At 37.2% G+C, this 24,607-nt stretch overlaps 1 protein-coding gene across 2 annotated transcripts in view; it reads left to right on the top strand.

Moving 5' to 3' along the window:
• Positions 1 to 23,881, top strand: part of LOC137953159 (DNA mismatch repair protein MLH1) — a 31,530-nt gene extending 7,649 nt beyond the window's left edge. The window contains exons 10-16 of one of the 2 annotated variants that reach the window (XM_068800414.1): positions 1,050 to 1,144; positions 2,520 to 2,628; positions 14,135 to 14,300; positions 14,404 to 14,565; positions 16,025 to 16,196; positions 16,863 to 17,026; positions 23,549 to 23,881. In XM_068800414.1, coding sequence (XP_068656515.1) covers positions 1,050 to 1,144; positions 2,520 to 2,628; positions 14,135 to 14,300; positions 14,404 to 14,565; positions 16,025 to 16,196; positions 16,863 to 17,026; positions 23,549 to 23,593 — 913 coding nt within the window. In that variant the 3' untranslated portion in view covers positions 23,594 to 23,881. The remainder of the gene's footprint in view (positions 1 to 1,049; positions 1,145 to 2,519; positions 2,629 to 14,134; positions 14,301 to 14,403; positions 14,566 to 16,024; positions 16,197 to 16,862; positions 17,027 to 23,548) is intronic. The other variant, XM_068800415.1, reaches the window with a different exon arrangement.
• The last annotated feature ends 726 nt before the right edge of the window (positions 23,882 to 24,607 follow it).

Raw genomic sequence — 24,607 nt, 5'->3', positions numbered from 1 at the left:
TGTGCCTCCTTCATCTGCTAGTTCACGGAGGCTACCATGTATGATTGTGACTCCTCGCTAAGGTCCAAATGACTCTGGACTGGACCTTGGCGCTTCAGCTTCCACCCACCTTCTTGAGATGGAGAGCACTTTTTGTAGTATGCCTTTATTGAAACCCTGGTGAGATGGAGAGCACTTTTGTTTCATTTGCAGTTTCAGTGGTAAAATTTTGAAAGTTTTATCTCATCCTAGTAAAATCTTCCTTAAGTTGGCTAGTTTAAGTTTGTCAGGCTGTGAACTTGACGTTTGGATCTTAAAAACCACTAGTTTGTCTCAGTTGGTTTTTCTTTTGATATGAGGATCCCTACGCTCAGTTCTTCCCCTTGATCTATACCATTTTATCAGTATTCTTACACTAAAACATCACTTTGTAGAGGATTTTGTTCTTTCTATTATTGATCTAGGATCAGGGTTCTCTTGTTTTATTCTTTTATTTTTTTCACATTGTTAAATTCGTGTCCATGTCCTTCCACAAATTTACCTGACATTAATCTATGTGGAATTATTCCCACTAACACCTTTCTCCACAAAATTGTTCCCATTAACACCTCTATCAACAAAATTATTCCTATTAACACCTCTGTCAACAAAATTTCTCAACAAATTTTAGTCCCACTCACATTCCCTATGTGTTCAGCTTTACACAGACGGATAAAGACATGAACAACACAAACAGGGTATGAGTTAAATGAAACACACTAGGTCCAATATAACAGGCATCTTGACTTGATACCATGATAAAGTTGGGTCCAAGCCCATTCTAAAATGACTAGTCAAAGTAAGGAGACCTTTTTTCCAACTAATAACCACTAGATTTTTCCTCACATTAATTTATGTGGGGTCATTTCCACTAACAATATTCCAAATTTCTTTTACTTCTGCAATTGTGATTATCTCATTTAAGTTTATATGCTTCTCTAATTGTTAATAAGATGTCTTTATTATTATTTTTTTTGACAAAAGTAGATTCAATCTCACTTTCAGCTACTTGTTCCGAGATTCATATGTAGGTATGCTGTAATACAGAGAAGGAATCCAAAGGAAGCTGCGAGCTTAACTAGCATCCAGGAACTTCTCAGTGATATGGATTGCAGTACTCATTCTGGTGAGTTGGGAGAGTGGATGTGTAAGCTAATTTCATGTTAGTACTGATATGAGATTATCAGGTAGAGATGTTTCATTTGTTTAAAAAAGGACAAAGTGAGTGATGCAAACCAGGTTTTTTGGGGAAAAAACAGAAAAATGAAAACAATCAAGTGAAAACGCTAGATACTGTCCAAAGAAGGAAACAAAAGGAAGAAGAACCCTTGGCAAGGGGAATGCTTCGGATGTTAATAACTTATTAAAGGCTATTAAAGTTTTTATTAAAAGTGGGATGTATCAGGGGTATAAAACATTCTTGGATTGAAAAAAAAAAAGCCAGTTACAGTGGTTGGATGTGACAAATTTTTTTGAGATATGAAGAACTAGAAAACTAACAAGTTAGAAAGCTTTCACATCATTTCCAAGTAGGAAAGCTTCTTTGAGGATCAGAGAAACTTCTAAACTTTATATCTGAACTTCAAACAAACAAATAGATACCCTCTCCCACATTGGGGTTTATATAACCACATTGCAGAGAATCCAGTCATACCCTAATTTGGACTTGCTTATCTTCAAACACTTAAAAGTAAAATTGTACAGTACTAAGGGTATGGGTAGGTCAAAATTTCACTCATATGTTCATTTTTGGATTTTAAATTAAGTAAGCTAACTAATAGAAAATAAGTTCATTTAGACTTGTATTGTCCAAGTTATGTCTTTTCCTCAGAAAACAAACCAAAATACAAAATTTCTTCCAAGTTCAGGGAACTGCAACTTTTAGTGACTTTCCTTGTTTCTGACTTGTGCTACACTTCAAGTGAGCCTTCTTGAGAAAAAGTTGGAATATAAAAAAACTGAATTTAGGTGAAATTTCATCAAAGTGAGACTAGATTGATATTTCTGTCCTTTCTAATAAAAACAGTAAATTTGGTGAGATGAAAATTTATTACTTTTTAGACTTTTATTCGAGTGTCCAAAACCATCAAGCATCTAGAACATCCTAATTCTTCTGAAAAACTCGTGGATTTGGATTTTATAATTGGTCTGAGCCAAAACAACCTTGCCGATCTTCAGAAACCTAATTGACTTATTTCTATCAGTGTGACGTTTCTTTGACCATTGGTGACACTTTTGGATCTTTTGCTTCTTTGGATGATTATCTTCAAATTATTTAGAGATGAAAGATTGCTTTAGCTTGATGTGCTCCACGTTAGTGAGCCCCTGAAAAGATGTTTGGTCGACCTTGTAAAGGTCTATTTGTTCTCATTGGTTGCGTGGTTACTATCCAAATGGGCCAAAGGCTCTGCAGGGCAGCAGGCTAAAATATTTTCTTGAAATCATTCAATGATATGTCCTAGGAATTTCTTCTTGTCCCTCACTAGGATTTGTTGGTGCAGGTCTTTTGGATATTGTGAAGGATTGTACATACATTGGTATGGCAGATGATACATTTGCATTGCTTCAACATAGTACCTGTCTTTACCTTGTGAATGTTATTAACTTGAGGTAAAATTGGCTGAGAGTATACTTAAAGTGGTAAAAATAAATTCATTTTGCTGATTCATGTCCACCCTTGGGTGTGAAAATTTGAAAGACCAACAAGGACATTTTTTTGAAAAAACGTCTGCTTGTGCTTCTGTGAATTTTCTGTAAATAATATTGAACACTGGAGGACTATTACCAGGATGCTGCATTTTGCTTAGACACTGGGTTTTTACCTGGCCTGCTGTGTGACATGTAAATTAAGACACTGTTGTGCTATTCTCATAGAGTATGATGCCATTTGCATTCAGTTTCTGTAATGTTAAGACTCTCATAGTTATCTGCATGATCTGTCTGTGGGAAGGAAATACCAAATGTATCCTTGCTTTTGATGAATACTGTAAATCTGAAGGGTTTTTAGTCATATTACTTATGGTAGGTTAGTAATTGTCCTCTCTTTCTCTTATAGGCTTATTATGTGGTTGTTATCTACTTATTTTTCTGATTAATTTCCTAGAATTGTATTCTTTGTAGTGTGATTGTATTTTTTGTGTAATAGAGAGAAGGGGTATATTTTGTCATTCTGTAATTTTTCACTAAAAGTTAATATAAAAGGATGGCTGAGAGGGTTGTTCAGTACCCTAACTGCCGCACCATCTCTTGTAGACTCTCTTTTCTCTGCTGTCTTTCTCTCTTTTCTGCTTATCTTGCCCTAAAATCTCCTACAACATGGCTTTTTTCGAGTACGTGAGAAATCAGAATCCTAGGTTTATGATGAGTCTTAGTTAGACAGAAACTTGTATTCTGGAAGTCTTTTTGAATACTACTAAAGCTAGGATATCTTGATGTATAAAGATTATAAATAAAACAATGTTGGGTCGAGAGTGGACAACCTCTCTATACTCTCTTTTCCTCTTTACTTCCTTCACTCTCTATATTGTTCTTTTGTCCTCCCTAATGATCTCATGGGGCTCTAGAATTAACATGGTATGAGAGCAGATTCTAGAGCCCTACAGGATTGTTTGAAAACTAATGATTGTGTTTCAGCATGGGAAGGGTTGCCATTTACAAGCATTGGGTCTCTGTAGGCAAGTCTTTTGTTCCTGTTTCTTTGCATTAGTAACGGTATTGTAAAGGGTTTCTAGGCTATTTTCTTCTTATTTTTGGCACATATCTCTTTGGGAAAGAATTCCTTGAAGAGTATAGTCTGTTGCACAACTCTGCAGCAATCTCTGGTGCTACACATCAAATCCATTTGGGTTGATTCAAGAAATCCCTACCTAATGGAGCAGTGCCAGTGTCTTCTTCCTTCTTTTATCATTATTTTTTATCAGAAAGTGATTTTATTTTTGAGTACTGTAGGTTTGGAATAGGTTGAGGTTGAAGATGAGAATTTGGATTCTGGAACTAATGAATTTTTCCATGACTTGGTTCATAAGTGAAGAGAAAAAAAGATAGCTTAAAAAACTCCTAGAGATTCATTGCTGGTAGTGCCAAGTCAGCATAATCTTCCACCTCTCTTAGTTCCTTCACTGGTGCCCAACTTGTTTGAAGATCCACCTAGTGATGTGCTTTCTGATTCTGATCTTCCCATTGCACGTAAGATCTTGTACTCGTCATCCTTTAACAAGGTGGACTACTTTGACAAGTCTTTGGTTGCTATAGTGAGTTCGGTTAGTATTATCTCAATTACTGTCAACCAGGGGTGACATTTGTATCAACTAGAGATGAAAAATTCCTTAGTTTGTATCACTTTGCATTAGTTAGAAGATGATTGTGATTTTGATTGCATATGTAGATGATATTGTCATCTCAGGGAGCAATAGCTTGGGGATTGCAGATACCAAGACCATCTCAAACAGAATTTTCAGATAAAAGATTGGGGCAAATTGAGATATTCTCTTGGAATAAAGGTGGTACATATTAGAGACGCGATAGTTCTATCACATATAGGATTTTTGGGGGCCAAGCTTGTAGAGGCGCCTATACACTCAAAAAACTTTGAATCGCATGATGTTGATAACTTGAAGCTTAAGGATTAAACTCCATACAAAGTCTGGTTGGGAAATTATTCTTTATGTAATCGTCATATGCTCGGATATTTCATATGTTGTGGGAGTTGTCAGTCTATTATGGATGATCCTAGATGAGTTCACTGTGAAGTAGTTGTTGGAATTTTGAAGTATCGTAAAGGCTTACCTGGAAAAGGATTGATTTTTGCACCATAAAAATATTTCGATGCTGTTGGCTACTCTGATGCAGCTTATGCAGAATGTAGACTAGACTAGAAGTCTCCTAGTGGTTATTGCACATTTGTGGGTGGTAAATTGGTAACATGAAAGAGTAAGTAGTTGATAATTGTCACTAGATCTTGTGCAAAAGCAGAATATTGGGCAGTGACACACTGCATGTGAGTTGATGTGAATAAAATTCCTTATGGTTGATTGCTGTTGTTATTGACAACCCCATGTAGATGTATTGTGACAATCAAACCTCAATCTTCACAGCGAGTAATCTTATCTTCATGAAAGGACTAAGCACATTGAAGTGGATTGTCACTTCAAGTGTAATGGAATTATGAGTGGGAAGATGGTTACACCTGATGTTCGACCAGTTGATCAACTTGGTCATATGTTTGCAAAGGCTCTTGCAAAGGTGTTTCTTACCTTATGTAATAAGCTGGGCTCTATGTTATATGTGCCTAGCTTGAGGGGGAGTATAAATAGATACAAGTTCTAGGTAGCATTAATTTAATATTTGTATTTGTTAAGCCTTTTATTTATTACACATTTCCCTAAAAAAAGAACCTTTTATTTATGATTTTTGACTAGTGTGGGTAGTTTAGTCACTTAACTGAAAGCGACTTAGCTTTATAGTATGATGGGTATTTTTGTCTTTCTCTATGTAGTATGCATTTAAACCAGTTAGTATTCAACTTGAACCCTAATCTGGATTATAAACTCTGTATCAAAGAGAGCTCTTCTTCCTCTCTCAACTTGCCACAAATCTCAATTTTTCACAGGATTCTGATTTTGCAGTTGTGGATGACTACTCTAGGGTCACTTGGCTTTATTTAGTGAAAGACTGATCAGAATTTTTCGCCTTTTTGATATGTTCTCACAAGTAAATTAAAGAGAAGGTGATGGAAGTAAGAAGAATTGTGGATAGTTGTGTCAATTCAAGAAGACAAGGTCTTCCAGTTTTGAACATAGGACAATTTGTTGGAAATTGGCTGACTTTCTGTCCAGCTGAGCTCCTCTTTTTATTAGCTTCCCGTAGAAAAAGTAAAATGACATGATTACTCCTCACTTTTTTTTTTAAATGGTGCTGATAATATTATAAGAAAGAATCAATTAAATTACTGCTCCTCACTTAACCTAATCTTCCTTTAAAAAAATTTGAGCCCCTAAACTCTTTTACCCCAAGCTGATCTCTGAATGCACATAACAATATTGAAAATAACATACATATTTTTATGACCTTCTAAAATTTTGAATTTATGACAAAGAAATATAATCAGATGCATATATATATATATATTTTTTTTTTAAATGAAATTATATTGAAGCTAACAAAGGTGAACACCTAATAGTATGTAAATGGAGTCATGTTCATAGGTATCAATTGATAGCTTAGCTGGCTCTCTTGCTAAAGAAGGGGTTTCCCTCGGATACCCCTCTTTGATGTATTTGTTTTGCCTTTGGCTTAACGAAACCATCCCATATCCCAACAAAAAAAAAAAAAAAATGAACACTAAGGGAGGGTCTATGTTCGCAATGAGGTGTTGGAACATGGTGCACTCCTTGGCTGAGTTGTTTGCCACACTGTTGGCAAATTTTAATACATGAGTCCATACAATCTCAGAATCAGAAAAATAAAAAATCTGGTTACGGATAGAAAGGAATATCCTCATAATCTTTACACCAGTCAATATGTTTCAATCTTTTTATGCTATCATATGTCCTCAAAGTAGTTATAAAATTAAGGTCTTTTTATCATAATGCCAGGGAGTATTTATCTTCTTCTTTTACTTCCTTTTCTACAAATAAGGGTAGCTTTAGGGGAGTTATCTCGGATCCCTCTGGTAATCAGTGTTTCTCGTATACTGGCCCATTAGGCATTTCTAACTCAACATCGGCTGAGCTCCATGGCCTCCTCAATGGGCTTCGCGTTTTCAGAGACAATTGCAGTGGCCCGCTTCACATTGAAGGGGACTCGAAGGTGGTTATTTGTTGGTGCGATTATGCATCCTCCCCCCCATGGAGCCATTGGGACATTTTTCGGGAGATTTTAGAAATTGCCTCACTCTTCTCTTGTATTTGGTCTCACATTCTGAGATTTTCAAATTCGGCAGCAGATGTGCTTGCCAAGCAGGGAGGATTTGCTCTCTCATCCTCTGTAATTTTTTTTTTTTTTTTTTTATGAACGGGTGCGTATATTGATAAAAAGGAAAAGAAAAAAAAAGGTATATTCATCAAACATCTTGTGCTAATTCTCAACAATAAAATGGTGTGACTGAATGGAAAAATAGGCACTTGTAGTAGGAAGTCACAAGGCCCCTTTCACTAGACATCAATGTTTCCCAATTCTTTTCCCCCTATGCTATTCTTAGTAGATATCTTATTAATAGAATGCCTTCTAGTGTTTTCAATAATAAGAGCTCATTTTTTATTTAATTCTCTAGTGACAAAGATTATTGTATAAATTTCATGATCAAGTGCATATAGAAGGCTTTGCTGATGCAGTGTAGGTTGCTTGGATGCCAAAAATTTACATTTGTCTACTGTACCTTGTTGGAGGGAACCCATTTACTAGGCGTCGTAATGACAAAATCAAGTACCACGGCAAAATATACAACGGTGGCTCATTTAGGTATTGAAATGATGTGTTTTAAGTCTCCTATTTGTTAAGTTGGGTCCAAGGCCCATCCTAAACTGACTAGCCGACTTAGGAAACCTCTTTCCTAACTAATAAACTCAAGATCTTTGTACTCACTAATCTATGTAGGACTATTCCTTAACACTCTCCCTCACGTGTATGCCCTGTTTTGTGGCTCTACAAGTGGATAGTTTTAGGTGTAGGGCCTGTTTTGTGGCTCTACAAGTGAATAATTTAGGTGTAGGCCCTCTTTTGTGGCTCTAAAAGTGGATAGTTTTAACTGTAGGCCCTCTTTTGTGGCTCTATAAGTGGATAATTTAGGTGTAAGCCCTCTTTTGTGGCTCTACAAGTGGATAGTTTAGGTGTAAGCCCACATATGAGTACCTGCTCTAATATCATGTTAAGTTGGGTCCAAGGCCTATCCCAAAATGATTAGCCAACTTAGGAAACCTCTTTCCTAACTAATAAACTCAAGATCTTTGTACTCACTAATCCATGTAGGACTATTCCTTAACACTATTCAAGAATTACAACTACTAGTGGAAGACCATTTGTGATAACCGAGCAGTTATTTATATTGAAAATAATTCAGTCTACCACTTGTGATCCAAGTACATTGAAGTTGATTGTCATTTTTTAAGGGATAGGGTTCAAAATGAAATTATCACTAAGCATGTTTCATCATAGAAACAACTTGTAGACATGTTCACCAAGGCCTTTGCCATCAACAGAATAGTCCCTAATCTAGATGAGCTGGGTATCTGTGATTGATATGACTCTGTTTTAGGGGGAATTGTTTAAGTATATGAGAAATTAGAGTCCTAAGTTGATGGTGAGGCGTAGCTAGGCTGAAATGTGTATTCTGGACATCTTTTTGAATTATACTTGTGAAAATATGGAATAAGAGGGATTGAGAGAGGAAGAAGGAGATAAGAGAGAAAGGGAGAGGAGATGGCTGCATGAGAGAGATAAAAAACTCTTGTGATTAGGGTACTGGTCGACCCCTGATTTCTTTTTATAGCTTAAAACATATACCAGGACGATAATGCTCCTACTCACATAAACTCGCTTAGACCTTATAACTCCTACATTACTTCTCCTAATTGCATGAAACTTGAACTACATAAACTATTAAAAATACTGAATAAGATAAGACTATTCCTAGGAGGTGCAAATGGTGAAAAATTACCAAATTACCTTTCTATAGTATTTTCCAACTCTCACCCTCAAGCTAGGGCATAAATATCCATGAGCTCCAGCTTGTTATAAAGTTCCCAAATTCATTTTTCCTAGTGCCTTGCTGAGCATATCAGCAATCTGATCACTGGACCGAATATAGGGAGTGGCCACTTTCTTCTTCATAACTACATATTTGACAAAGTGACAATCCACTTCTATGTGCTTGGTTCTTTCGTGAAAAATTGGGTTTTCAACAATAAAAATAGCTGCTTATTGTCACAATACATAGTCATAGGCCTTTTGTTTTGTAGATTCAATTCCTGTACAGCTAATCTCACTAACATCAGTTCATTGACAGTATGAATCATAGTTCTATACTCAGCTTCGACATTGGAGTGGGCCACCACATTTTATTTGTTACTTCTCCAACTTATTAGTTTTCCGCCTAAGAACACATTGTAGCTAGTAGTTGATTTTCTATCCAGTTTAGACCCAACATAGTCATCCTTTGAGTATGCCTCTATATTAAGATGATCATTAGGCTTAAAGAATAATTCTTTTCCAGGAGAACCTTTTAGATATCTTATATGCTCTAAGTTGCTTCAAGATGTATCTTCCATGACCGATCCATGAATTGGATGACCACACTAACTAAGAATGATATGTCAGGATGGGTAACTGTAGTATAGATTAGTTTTTCAATGAACCGTCGATACACAATCTTGTCTTTAAGTTCATCACTGTCCTCGCAATAAAGATCATGAGCCACTTCCCTAGGAGTTTCTATTGGTTTCGCTCCTAATAGCTCAAACTTCTGTAACATATCAGTGACATATTTTCTTTGAGTGAGTACTAGTCCTGCCTTGCTTTGGGTTACTTCTAATGCCAAGGAAGTACTTTTAGGGGACCTAACGTCTTTCGTTTGAAAATGTTGTGAGAGGTATACCTTTACTTCTTCAATCCCTTATCGATCACTTCCAGACAAAATAATATCGCCCACATACACTAGCAGGACAACAACCCTAGATGATCTATTCATTATAAACAGAGAATGGTTATAGTGACTGTGAGAGAATCCATATAACATAATTACTTGGTTAAATTTCTCAAACCACGCCCCTAGACACTATTTAAGTCCAAAGATTGCCTTTGTGAGTCTGCACACTTTTCGAATCTCCCCCTAAGGAACATACCTTGGAGGTTGTTCCATATACACCTCCTTATTGAGGTCGCCATACAAAAATGTATTCTTGATATCAAGTTGAATAACAACCAGTCTTGGTTAATTACAATAGAGACAAGGATACGTACCGAAGATAGACGAGCCACAGGTGAGAAGGCCTCAAAAACATCTACTCCGTATGTCTGTGTAGCCTTTGTCTACGAGTCGTGTCTTATATCATTCAATAGAAATATCTGCTTTGTATTTGACAGTGTATACCTAGCGGTATCCAAAGACAGTAGCTCTTGAGGCCAAGTCACATAACACCCTTGTGCCTCCTTCACATAATGCCTCCGTTTAAGCATCCATAGCTGCTTTCCACTGAGGTGATAATCGGAAGTCCTGTACAGAGGAAGGAACAATACACAAGGACAAAGACATAAAAACTTTTTGTACTGGTGAGATAAGGAATCAAATGACACAAAATTGGATAGTGGGTGGTCTTATGAACACCTTTCTGAAGGGCAAAAGGGGGCTCCAAGTCACTTACGTTAGGGTTAGCAGATGCGAGGATTCTGAGTCCGGCGAGAGAGAGGGAGCTTGGGCTGAGCACTTGGAAGTATGTCTCTGTGGTACACTTGTAATGGTTTCTTGACAAGAACAACTGGTGAGTGGGTAGGACAATCCTCTACAGGTGCTGGAGCAACAACTTCTAGATTTGGAGTGAGAGAAGTATTTATAATAGCAGTAGAAAAAACAAGCATTTTCAAAAAATATTACATCAGCAGATACAAAGGTTTTCCGCGTGGAAGGATAGAAACACTTGTATCCCTTATGTGTATGAGTATCCCTGGAAGATGCATTTCACGACGTGGGAGATAATTTATCTGTGGTTGAACCAAAAACATGTGTAAAACATACACAACCAAACACTCGTGGGTTCAAGGTATGTATGGAAACTGAAGGCATAAGTAGCTGGATGGGAATTTTCCCCCCAAGGACTGAAGAAGACATTTTGTTAATAAGGTAGCACACAGTCAAAATTGCATCACCCCAATGCTGTTTGAGAACATTCATATGAAGGAGTATCGTACGAGCAACTTCCAACAAGTGGTTGTTTTGCGTTTAAACACACAACATGGTTGGTGTATAATTCCATGAGTTTGGCAAAGCGTATCAAACTTGTGATTCATGTACTCTAGACCATTGTCAGTGCAAAGGACATGAAAAGATGCATTAAATTGGGTCTTTATTTCATTATAAATTTTTTGGAATACAGTGAATACTTTAGATTTCTCCCATTGGAGATACACCTAGGTGCATCTACTAAAATCATCAATAAAGGAAAGTACTTATGACCAAAGACATCTGGACATGGGACAGGGACTCCATACATCTGAGTGAACAATTTCAAATAGACATGCTTTTAGTTTTGCTCAAGGGGAATGTAGCCTGGTGATGCTTGCTCAGCTAACACAAATCACACTCAAAAGATAAACTGAAAGGAAAATTTGGAAACAACTGAATCAACTTTGTTGAAGAAGGATGTCCTAACCATAGGTGCCACTCAAGTGGTGATACTGCAATATGTGAAGCATGAAAAGGAGGTTGTGAGTGTCCCTCCAGATGGTAAAGTCCGCCCCTCTCATACCTGGAACCAATCGTCCTTTTCATCACGAGACCCTGAAAGACACAATACGATGGATAAAAGGTTATTAAGCAGTTTATGGAATTCGTAAGCTGATTTATTAACTATAATTTTAGAGGAAATTTAGGAACAATTAACATTGACTGTAGTGACATAAAAGGGGTAGGAACTAGTGTACTCCTTCCTTGACGGATGATACTTATCCATTAGCTAAGGTAACAAAGATGACATCGGGAGACTCTTTTAAAGTAGAAAACATGGAAGACATACTTGATATATGAGTTGTGGCTCTTGAGGCCAGAATCCAGGTAGGAGTAAGGTGCACATGTAGAACAGCCGTACTTGAATTAACAAATGTGGCCAAGGAGTGGAAGGCCACAGAGGCTGAAGGGAGGCAATAGTCAATTGGGTAATGCGCTGAAGCAACTGTTCCACTTCATCTGATGCACTAGGTACAATATTCACTATAGGTTTAGGGGGCACATCAGCACTCTCATGAACAAGAGAGTTGGCCCATGCGGGTTTACCAAATTTGCCCAACGCTTGTTAGAAAAGTGATTTGTACGGCCACAATGGACACATTTCCTGTCCGGCCTAGCATCACCTCTTCCTCTACCTTTTCCTTGACCAACTCTTCCTTTGCCACTAGTACTTCCAGCTTTGCCTTGGACGACTCTGAGGAACCAAGAGTATTTAGTGCTGATACGGAAACACGAGTCACATCTTTACTTTCCTAGGCTACAATAATATTCTCTGCATGCAATCTTCTGCTGTAAGCTGTGGATAAGGACTGAACATCTTCTGATGCCAATATCTATGCCCTAATAGTGTCAAATTCTGGCCCTCAACGTTCCAAAATTTGTAATGGGCACTTGTCCATTTTTTTTTCTTGTTTCCCTTTCATCAACAGTAAAGGGATGGAATACACTTATCTCCTGCAGTATTCACAAATTCACAGTAGTATTATGTGACAGACATCTGACCTCTCTTGAGGTTAAACATCTTGGCAGAGAGTTCATAAACATGCAACAAGTAGCTCTCCTGAGTATAAACAAACTCTAATGATATCCACATGTCCTCGACAATGCCTCAATTCATAACCTGATTTCTTAACTTGGAACCCATGCTGTTAATCAGCTAGGTCATACTTGACTGTCCTCGGCTTCCTAGTCCTCATTCAAAGGGATCGGATGGTCATCCCTAATGAATTTAGACTTTTTCTTAGCCTCAAGTATAGTTTGACTGATGTTGTCCAATTCAGATAGTTCTGGTCATTCAGTCTCTCAGAAGTAATTTTAATTGTATCTTTTCCTTCCGAGTTCCCAGAGTCCCTCAAAGGGGTAACCTCACAAAAAATTAGCCTTATATGTCACAAATATGAACTATAGACAGACACAGATAAAAAAAAATCAATAGTTGCACAAGTATTGTGGGCCTCGCTTCTCAGAAAAATTAAGATTTTTATCAATTAGGAATACCAATCGGCCTAAGGTCAAAACTCCCTAATTGCTGAAGGTAAAAAACTCAGAAATCGCATAAAATCTTCAACTTTTAGGGCTGGTGTCAACCAACCCAATAGTGATGCAGGCAGACCGAGCCCAATATTGGGCTGCAGAGAAAGTAGATAGGAGAAGATCCCAATAAAGAACCCCTTTAGGGCACTAAGCAAATTATATCCAATTAAAAATGCATAAGCCACAAAGAAACCCAAATAACTAGGGCTGATGTCAGTATGGTCCAAGATGATGTGGGCAGAGGAGCCAGTATAGGATGCACACAATGAAAAAAGGAGTGATTTTTCATTCAATAAACCCTCGTGGGGAAGTAGATAGCTTCAGAACTGCTCAAACAACAGTAGAAGCCATCAACCCTAGGGTTACAACAAAGAAAAAACACAAAAATTCAGTTTTTCACCAACCACTCAAAGCAGATTTAAAAAAATCCCCTTTTTAAGAACTTGTAGGCTTCAAAAGAAGGATGAGGAAGACTTCACGTGCTTGTAACCAGGTCTTACTGCTCTGGTACCATGTGAAAAGATGGAATAAGAGGGATTGGGAGAGGAAGGTGATAAGAGAGAAAGGGAGATGAGACGGCAGCAAGAGAGAGATACAAAACTCTCACGATTAGGGTTCTGGTGGATCCCTATTCTCTTTTTATAGCTTAAAACATGTACAAGGACAATAATGCCCCTACTCACATAAAATCTCTTAAACCCATATAACTCTTATATTACACCTCCTAGTTACATGAAATTTGAGCTGCATAAACTATCAAACATGCTGAATAAGACTATTCCTAGGAGGTGCATACAGTGAAAATTACCAAACTACCCTTCTACAGTATTTTCCAGCAGTACTAAAACTTGAATATCTTGATGTACAATGATTATAAAGAAAACAGTGTTGGGTCTAAAAGGATCGGCCTCTCTATCTCATTTGTGTCTTGCTCTTTACTTCATTCTTTCTTTAATTTGTTTTTCCTCCTTGGTAATGATCTCATGGGCATCTAGAAAAAAACGGATTGAAGGTTTATTTCTCTGTTTCAATTGGAAATTCTCTTTTCATGGGTATCGCTTTATTTGCTTCTTTCTGTCTAGTCTTATCTCTGGTTCCAGCTTTAAATATAATGATTGTATAAAAGTTCTCTCTGTTGTATTTCTGCAGCAAAGAACTAATGTATCAGCAAGTTCTACGCCGATTTGCGCATTTCAATGCCATAAAGCTTAGTGATCCAGCCCCTCTATCCGAGTTGATAATGATGGCACTAAAAGAGGAAGATATGGAACCAGATACTGATGAGAATGATGATCTGAAAGAAAAAATTGTAGAAGTAACTTTCTCCTCTTAAAATACCGGGCTCTTGAATGACATAGTTTTTTATCATGAGAGTGTTATTGTTCTGCTCAGTAATATGGTTTTGCTTTGTCAATCAGATGAATGTTGAGCTGCTCAAGCAAAAAGTTGAAATGCTCCTGGAGTACTTCTGTATTCAAATTGATCAACAAGGAAAGTTGGCCAAGCTTCCTGTCATACTTGACCAGTACACACCTGACATGGATCGTGTTCCAGAATTTGTATTGAGCTTGGGTAATGATGTAGGTGTCATATAATCTCACTTTGACATTTTCTCACGTTTCTAATTTTTTGCTTATTGTTCAATAAACTTCTTATGGCTGCATTTTTCACCATATTTACAAATTAAACTTGTTTCTTGAATTAATTTTTTTATGTTTATCTTACAGATTACTCTTTGGGCATTCTTCTCTTGACATAATTACATAGCTCAAGTCTGTTTGAAATGTGAAAGATGGGTAAATTGTCAATGCTGGATGCTGTAGAAAATAAAATTTGGTCATTCTTCTTTTCAAACTATACTTGTGTATTTCAATTCATCTTTTCACTATTCCAAATAAAAAAAAAGTTATTGTTAGTTCTTACTTCAACTTTAGATGTCAAAATTAAAAATTTGAACTTTTGGGTACATTTAAGTCGCAAGACATATCCAATTCTGTGAAATGGCATACACTTGACAAAGTTAATTTCATTGCATATACTAGGTAGGTAAAGTTAACTTTGGTGACTCATTGAAAGTTTTCAAATTTTGACCAAGAAAAGACTAGTGGTTTGTTTATGGTCCTCAATGGTCTGTGTAGAATGTGCATCTAATAGGTTATTATTATTATTATTATTATTATTTTCGGGAGCATGGATTCTAGAGTTAATACAGAGTTTTTGTAGGTAATTACTTGACAGCTGTCGACTGAGTGTAGTATTCAATGCATATACTGGAAACATACTTCTAGAGGCTCTGGCAAACCACAATCATATACGTGGAATTCATAAGTTAGAGCTTAGATACATCTTAGCATATTCATGTAAAAAAAATAAAAAAATATAGCACTTTCTTAGAGGGGTTTCTGATAGAACTCCAAAGGAAGGAAGTGAGATTTGTATGGCTTGGACTATGGTGGGGGACTGAGCAGCAAGAGAAGGAGAGAGAAAGCTGATTTAGAAATAAGGAGACAATGATTAGCAAATAGGGCCAACCATGTGCTGCATGTCCACTACTATTCATTATATAGTTGTTGGAACTTATTTCTAATAAAATGGACAAGCTAAATAAAGTAAAGACAATTCGAAGTAACTTCTAGTTCCTACACCAATCCCACTATCCTAGTTGGTGCAAAGTAGCATTCTTAATCTAATTCCACCTTGCTAATTAGCCTAGGCGAATGTCTAGCGGCACCCTAGTTAGCACTCAACTTTCCTAGCTGCATCTTAGTTGGCCTGCAACTTTCTAGCTGCTCCCTAGTTGGTTTCCCCATGCAATTGACCATTTTATCCTTCTAGCTTCTCCCTTGTTCCCTCATACATCCATGAAGCTAGTTTGGCCACATCAGCCCTATATATGAGTATTGACAGTTTCACTGGATGAAGGCCAAACCCATCTTTTAAAACTGCTTGATTCAACAAAAAAATTTCTGTTCCTCCAGGATATTCCTTTTTTTGCACGTGCACCTTCTTCTTGATGAATGATGTTTTGTGTATTTATAGGTTAACTGGAAGGATGAAAAAGAATGCTTTCAGTCAGTTTCAGCTGCTCTAGGAAATTTTTATGCTATGCATCCTCCGCTCCTACCCAGCCCATCAGGTGAAGGTTTGCAATTCTTCAAGAGGAATAAAAAGGTTGAAAATGGTACAGATGAGGGGAAAGAAGCCAATCCAGGTATAATATTTTCCTTTGCCACTTTTTTAATTTTACTTTTTACTTTTAGTCTTCTTAATTTTCTTCTTCATATGAATTTAAGACCTCTCACTGTTTTATTGAATTTGTAACTTCTTTTTACATCTTTTCTTCTTATGTCTTTTACATCATCTTACTATTTTTTTTGCAAATAATGGTTATCGAATATGTAACTTATTTTTACATCTTTTCTTCTTATGTCTAATCGTCTGAGGTCGAGGCTCTTTTATCTGTTGATTTATATGCTGAATGTACTTTCCCTAGCCTGTGGTGGATGAGCTCCAGTTTCAACCCAGATTTATGCACACGGCACCAAAAAAAAAGAGATCATCTATTTGAAACACTGTTTTATTGCACAGATAACTTTTTAGCTTTGCATGTCTGATACCTTAGACACCAGAATGTTGTTAGATGTTCTACTGTCATAACCTGGTTTTTGTTGGAGAATTTGATAGAACTTCATTCATCTGAAGAAGTGGTTTCTGAAGTTAGGCATGATTTGGTATCATGTGTCAAGGGGCTGAAAATAATTGGGATTGGATGATAATATTCTACCTTGCGAGTCTGTCAGTTAGAAGAAACCTTATTCTGTCTGCTTCTAAGTTTCACCAAGGATCTGATCACCTTAAGTTGTTCTCATATTTACAGAGAATGAAGGGATTCCTGAAGATGACATGGATCATGAATTACTAGCCGAGGCAGAGACTGCATGGGCTCAGCGAGAGTGGACGATTCAACATGTTTTGTTCCCTTCTATGCGCCTTTTTCTCAAACCACCAAAAACCATGGCTACAAATGGAACTTTTGTGCAGGTTCTTTTAATATTTATCTTTTTGAAGATGGCCATTTATATTCTAATATTTTCACATGGTAGAGCATTCATACAAAGCTTCTGCTGTGGCAAGCCAAAAACTTAATGCTCGTTACTCTACTATTTGGCCTGAAGTGGACATCCATAGTGCTTTTATATTAGGCTGGCGTGGGCCTCATATAAAAACAATAGAAAGCTGAAGTGACTCACTAAAATAGAATGATAAATACGTGTAGAATTCTAGATTCAAAAGAGAATGAAAAGTAAAACGGAAGAAAAGCAAGAGAAAGAGGAGAGGAGAACAGAAAAATTGCTGCAGAGAAAGAGCAGCTTTGATTAGGGGCCGGGCTTGACCCCTAATCCTTCTTTTATATTTGTAAAAGAATATATTATTATATGTTCCAGCATGTAGTGTCTTTAGGTAAGTAGTTTCCATGCTTTGGGAAGTGAGTTGAAACGGGCCTAAGGCCATAGATGTTACTTTTGACAAGTTGGAATATGAATGGAATCATGAGGGGATGAGGGTGACGAAGTGTCTTTCCTCCTGTTCAATCTTCTCTCCTCTCTGTTTTCTCTTTATGCAACAACCCTAAATGTCTTCCTTCTCAACTTTGTTTCTTCCCCCGTCTCTTCTGCTTTTCTCCTGAACTTCAAGCTTCATGGTGTCAGAGCTATAGAGCTTTTAACCTGTGACATGAGATACAAGGTACGTCAGGCAAAAAACAGAGGCTCTAACAGGTCTCTTTCTTTTGTTCTTCTCTTTCTCTGCCTCAACCCTCTTAGGTTGATGATGAGCTGAAGGGATTAGTTTCCCTTTTCTTCACTGCCTTAGCCTAGCAAGCTTCCTGCTAGTCTCCTTGTGGGAAAATACAGTCTGTGTATAGCTGTGAATACAGCATGTGAGAAAATACAGTCCGTGTATAGCTGTGAATACAACATGTGCAGCATGTGGGAAAATACAGTTTGTGTACAACTGTGAATATTTGACTTTCTCTAGTAATTGTAATTCCTGATTTGTAGGGATTAGATTAGATTTTGATTTGATTCTGATTTGTATTTCCAGGATTAGGTGGTTACCTAATATAGTGACACTCTGCTATACATATAAATCATTGTAATTCTCATTCAGTTTTCAATACAATTACCAAGTACGACATATTTTGTCATGGTATCAGAGCTTTAAGTTTGTTTTCTGATGAAGTCATCATCAAATCATGAATTTCTGTATCTTTTTTTTTATCTCTAAACCATGCTTTCATTCACTGAAACCAGCGACAATTCAGAAGTTTCTTTGACCGACAACAACAAGTCTGCCACAACGAGAGAATTACAGAATATTTAGGTAGTATATAGGTTGAACAAGCACCTTCATCTCCTCCATCCAAGACTGGTCCCCATCCTTGCACAGTCGCTGCTTTGGCCAGTGGCTTCAGATTGCCGGTCTTCCGCCAGAATTATGGAACGAGAACGTTTTTCAGCTTATTGCTAATCATTTTTGTACCCTTGTCCGGCTTGATGACTGTACTGCCAATCGCCGCAGGCTTGATTTTGCCCAGCAATTCATTAAAGCCAACAGCACTCTGGGAAATCCTTCCTGTGGCTCGATGTTGACCATTCCTTCTTCTGGATCCACATCACTTTCGGTGATCTCCACTGCTGCTCTTGCCGGCAACTGAAGTTGCGATGACGCCCAACCCAGTCACGCGGATTGCCACAACTTGGCTAACCCGGTGAGTCACCTGGGCTACCCACAGGTTCCCCCTCCCTTTTCCACCATTGAATTGCCTGAAACCCGCCTGCAGCTGCCCCCTCCCCTTTATTTCAAATTTGAATACCGAGATGTATTCTCCTGCTAGTCTCCTGAATGAGATGTAATCTGGACAAGTTTGTTTGGATGAGAAACCTGTTTGCGTTGAAGGTTAACTCTACTAATGCTCAGCTACCTGCTAGCTATTGCTAATTTTACTACTTTCTATTTCTTGTGAGTTTCCACAAGTTTTTTTTGGCTACTGTTGCTCGCATGACTTTCTGGTTGGATTGCTACTTTCTGCTTCTAGGCTGTTTCTACTCGTTTTCACACATAGTACTTGGATTATTATTTACCTCTGATTATGAATCTCTGCTTGTTTATTTTTTACTCTTGGCTTGGTTATAGCTGGGTTTATAAGCAATCTCTCGCACATATTGGATATGTTTCTTATTCTCTGTTTTTCAGTGCCGGTCAGGTGTATTGACACCTTTTTGGAAACTGTGCTACTAGCTATACTGTGGTGTTTGTGTTCTGTTAACTATTAGTGTTTGTTTCTGTATGCCAGGCTTGTGTGGAACTTGTATTCACTGCAGAAACATCAGAATGAACAGCTGGTTCTGCTGTCATCACTATAGCATAGTGTCCTCAAAGAAGGGGTCCTCTTTACTAGAAAGTATTTGAACCCTAGTAGACTAAATTTAGGACCTAAAGCGTGCCACTACCAAGATACCTTGTGCTCTTCTCGTTTCAACGTCTTTCTTTTTTTTGTCCATTGTAAAAGCATGATACACTAAGATTTCTTGCCAAATGACTTCCTGAAAAATGGAAGGAATTGAGAAGGAAAGAGTGAAGAGAGAATAGAGAGATGAGATGAGAGAGTGCTCAAAACAGCACTCGTAGCAAAGCTCATCTCCTATAACACTGAACTGATCCATATGAGTTCACTTATTGTATGAGCCATTGCTCTATACTCGGCTTCTGCACTTGAACGAACCACTATGTTTTGTTTCTTACTCTTTCAGCTAATTGAGTTTTTACCAACAAAAACACATTAGGTAGAAGTAGATTTCCTTTCTAGTTTTGATCCTGCATTATCTGCATCTAAGTATGCCTCAATCTTGAAATGACCATGGGGTGCATAAAACAATCCTTTTCCTAGTGCGCCCTTTAAGTATTGTAAAATCCTTTAGATTGCCTCTAAATGAATCTTACGAGAACATTCCATGAACTAGTTAACTATTTTTTTTTTTTTTTGAGAGAAATAAGAATTTTATTAAATCAAGCTAAAAATACAAAGACAATTAGAGGAGACCTCCCTTTACAACAAGGGATTGGAGGGAGGTTTTGTCTAAGGAGTTAGCTAAACGAGGTACAATGATCCAAGTACAATAGATAAGGGAAACTATATCTGAGATGCAATGGAAGATCGACCAATGGTGCCATGGTGGAGTAACGAAGGAAGTGCACTAGTTGATGACGACCATCTGAGAGTCTCCTTCAATGGTGAGGGGGCCGGTAAGATGATCCTGATAGATGATGAGCCATTGGGGAAGGGCAAAGAGCTCAGCCTAGATAGAATCAAGAGTTTCTCACAGGAACAACATAGGAGATAAGAGTTCAATTGGGCTCATATTGCATCATACTTTGGGCCAAGGCCCTCCAAAAACTTTGCAACATAAATCTGTCCTTGGTGCTTGCTCAGTTGTTTTCCATCCGTAGTAATTGGCTGATAGATGCTGATCTCTAGAATACCCTAAATTCATTGTGGTAGTTAAGAATCTTCTTGTCACCCCTTTTTAAGCCAAACAACCTAGAATACAGTTCACAGATCCTTGATAGATTGCTCTCCTGTGCATACATGGACTCTAGAGACATCCGGATCTCTTTGGTAATCTCACAATTCATAACTTGGTTTTGATCTTAGCATCCATACTATTTAGTAACCAAGTCATGACTTGGCTATCTTCGGCTTCCCAATCATCCTTCAATAGTATAGGAGGACCATCTCTCAGGTATTTAGTCTTTCCTCTTAACCTTGAAATATAACTATTTTGATTCGCTTAGATAGTTCTGCCCATTAAATCTCTTTGTGGTGATCACAATAGTATCTTTCCCATCTGAATAACTTATCTCCTTAGTAGGTGTAAGAACTTCACCAACACCAGCCATCTCAAACAACTCAAAAAGACAATAATTGATATAGTCACAGGCTATGTGGGACCCACATAAGCAATTAGGGCAAGAACAATATCGATAACAGGTTTTTTAGACCAATTCCACTGTTAATATCCACAAAACGAAGGAATAACACTTTGATTAGGGCTAACCCTGGATGATGTCACCTTTCTGAGGGATGATGCAGACATTGCAAGACTGCGCAGGCTAGGTTTGGAAGATTTCCAACATTAGAACCCTTTAAGGGTACAGATCTTGCATAGAATTGACTCAATTAGCAGTAGGAATCATTAACCCTTTGGTAATGGTATAAAGAAACAAAAAAGATCTGACCTTAAAACTTTAATCCGATGAATCCTCCTTTTGTAAAATATGTAAACTTCAAGAAGAGGGAAGAAAAACCCCTACGAAGGCCTGAAATAGGATTAGGATCTTATTGCTTTAATACCATGAAAAATGAAAGAAATTGTGAAGGTAAGAGAAGAGAGAAGAGAGAATAGAGAGATGAGAGGAGAGTGTTCAAAACAACACTCGTTGGAGGCATCTGGTCAACCTCCCTCTTCTTTTATTTTCACTTAAGTAATTACAATAGTAAAATTACAGCAATACCCCTCATAGCTCCTACACATATAACTTCATGTATATACATCAGAATTTGACCAAACTTGAACCATTAGTTCCTAACATGACATATAATCTACTTCTAACTTCAGAAGTGTATACTAGTAACTGAAAATGACCAAAATGCCCCTTTTATATATTTTAATGCTTCCATGTCCATCAACAATACTTTTTCTTCTCTTTTGCATATTGAACAACTTAAAAGGGTACAAATCATATACTCTGACAGGTTGTATCTTTGGAAATTCTTCTTTTAAGAATGTCCCACATCTCCATAACAGTCGCACAAAACAGCACCTAACTGCTCATACTGGACTCCATACTATTCAAGAGCCGTGACATGACTAGGGGAGCCCTCTTCTTCCATCTGGATGACAGTGACAAAGCTTTTATCTAGTTATCCTTTTCTTTGGCTTCTTGAAAGATTGATACAGCCTTAGCCCAAAGGAGATGGTTTTCTTTCATTTGGGTAATGGCTCCATCTTTTTCTTCCTTTCCAGAAAATTGAAGAAGCCATAATACTAACAGCATACCAACAACTCAAATTCTGAAAAAAAAAAGAAAAGAAGAAGCTTAGTTCACTTCAAAAATAGCAAATATAGCAATTACCTATTCTGCTAAAATATGACCACTCTTTCACAACTTGGTACTTCGATAGTAGGAGCAACATTGAAACATTAAAGCAGAACCCAAAACTACATATAAACATAACCAAACTCACCACTTCTTTCATAAAAACATTCAATTGCACCAAAGAGTTCGTACACGCTGAAACCTGTAAATCTATGCAGAGTAATCCAACAGGCAGGAAAGAAACTTACACCAATTTAAGCTAACTAGGGCCACATCATTATCATGTTTTGATTAAAAGGTCCACTTTATACCATCAACCCTCAGGGTACAGAGTTTTAGAACCCTCTTAGACCAAAAAGATCAAACTTTCCTGAAAGTAGTTTTTTCCACTCAAAACTGATTTATGTGGCTCGACCTTTGGCTCAATGGTTAGATGGGGGAGTTTTAAGTATGAGGTCTTGAGTTCAAGTTTCAGTAGGAAGGAAGGGGACTGTGCCAACGTGAAAAAAAAAAAAAAGAGAAGAAAACTACTGATACACAACTTTGCTGTGATTCTAACCATGGAAAAGATTCAGCGAATGCTAGTAGAAGAAACTCATCCCATAATGAAAATCTGCATTATTTTCTAGTTTTCTTTTTTTGAAAGTGAATACTATTTTCTGGTTTATGTCCATTTCCAAGAACCTTAGCTGCTGTGTTCGTTAAACTTCACAACTGTTGCAGATCTTAATGCTAGTTATCTTATTGACCATTATGTTTTTTTTTTACTTACAAGTATTTCATTAATAAATCAAGAATATTGTGGACCATTATGTGTTGGGGAACAATGGGATTAGATTCATGTTTTGAACCCTACCCAGGTAAAGGAGTGTTACAGTTCAGGTACTGCAACCTGGCCTTGGGACCAGACTTAGCCCCTGTGAGAACCGAATCGGGTGGCTTTTTCTGAGTCCAAAAGTTGGACTTGCGGTAACTTGTGGGACTTGCAAGAAATAGAATGTATGAGTCCGACCCCCGCTGACCCTCCTGACCTAACTCTCCCCCTCCCAAGTCCGGGTTGACTTGGTGTTTTGCAGAACCATGGTTACAGCCAAGCTGGACCTTTTTCATTGCTTGCATTACCAGCTTTGAATCTGAAAGTTATTTTAAAACTAATAACTGGAAGACAACGTATGAAAAGCCTCCCAATTTAAAGACAACTTAGGAAAAAGTCTCCAAATTATTAAAACGACTAATGACATTAGTTTCCATTCTTATATCTGAGTGTGATGGATTGTGACAATTTGATGGAAGTGGGCATTAGTTTTTATGCTTAATGTGGCTGAATTCTCTCCCATCTACTCTGCCTTCAGGTTAAGAATAAATAGATAACTGACTTTATTCTCATTTGCGAATTTTTGACAGGTTGCATCTTTGGAAAAGCTCTACAAAATATTTGAAAGATGCTGAGACCACTGCAATGTCTGATGAGCAAATGATTGGGTGTATGGACTTCAATTGGTATATTGTCTGACCGAGATTTATACTAGTCATTAGTCTCAGTTTGATCAAAGCAAGTAGCGAATCTTGTAACATGTAATTACTCAATGTACAGTTGATGCAATTTGAAAACTCTAGAGTGGTGGGTTCTCCCTAGCTGCCGTCATAACTAAACAAAAAAATTGCATTCCACAATGCCTCGTTTAAGAGATCCCTAATGAGTTGAACAAGGCTGTACAAGATCACCTTGAAAATGTTTTGAACGAAACTTTAAATCTGAATCATTAGTGTCCATTACAAAGGTGTTTGAACAGTTTTCGAAGTTTTTGTTACAGAAAAAAACTGAATAAAGGCTGGAAGAAAGAAAATATTCAAACGAAGTTCAAGTATTTGGACAAGTTTTAACACCGGAGGGTTAGTAGAGAAAAAAAGTGTTCGAACAATTTTTTCAGTGTTCTAATAATTATAATATAGAAGATGAACAAAAACTTAAAAAAGGCAAAAAGTGTTCATACAAATTTCAAAACTCATGAAGTCACTGGAGCAAAAGTGTTCAAACAAAAAGAAAGTAGAATAGAAGCCTTCCTAGAAGCAAAATCTAGCCTAGAAATTTGTAGAGGAAGATTTTGTGCTTTGATATGGCTAAGATAAAAATTTATAAATGACAACGAAATTTATCATCTTTTTATTAAAAAAAATGGTGGATTTTACTAAAGAAAAAGATCTAGTTTGGAATGATAGAAAATTATTTTTTGAAGTGATTTTCTACCTTATTTCAACTAAAAAGGTAAATCACAATAAGGAGAGATTCTACCTATACTTCGAAGTCTGTTATGGAGATCGGATCTAGTCCCTAAATGCTCAATCTATCTTAGTTTTTGAAAAGTTAAGTGCACAAGTATTTTGCTATAGATATTTGACTACAATTGTTATTCTTTGATTGTTAAGTCATTTTGAATGCTCCAACAAGTTTCTTTGAGCCTT

Source organism: Aristolochia californica, unplaced genomic scaffold (assembly GCF_029961685.1).
Source record: "Aristolochia californica isolate CCGP_79_NKW_82.1479 unplaced genomic scaffold, dmAriCali1.0.hap1 SCAF_16, whole genome shotgun sequence".
In the NCBI taxonomy this organism is placed as follows: domain Eukaryota; kingdom Viridiplantae; phylum Streptophyta; class Magnoliopsida; order Piperales; family Aristolochiaceae; genus Aristolochia; species Aristolochia californica.
Note: the sequence above shows the minus strand (reverse complement) of the source record. Positions and strands in the feature narration are given on the sequence as shown.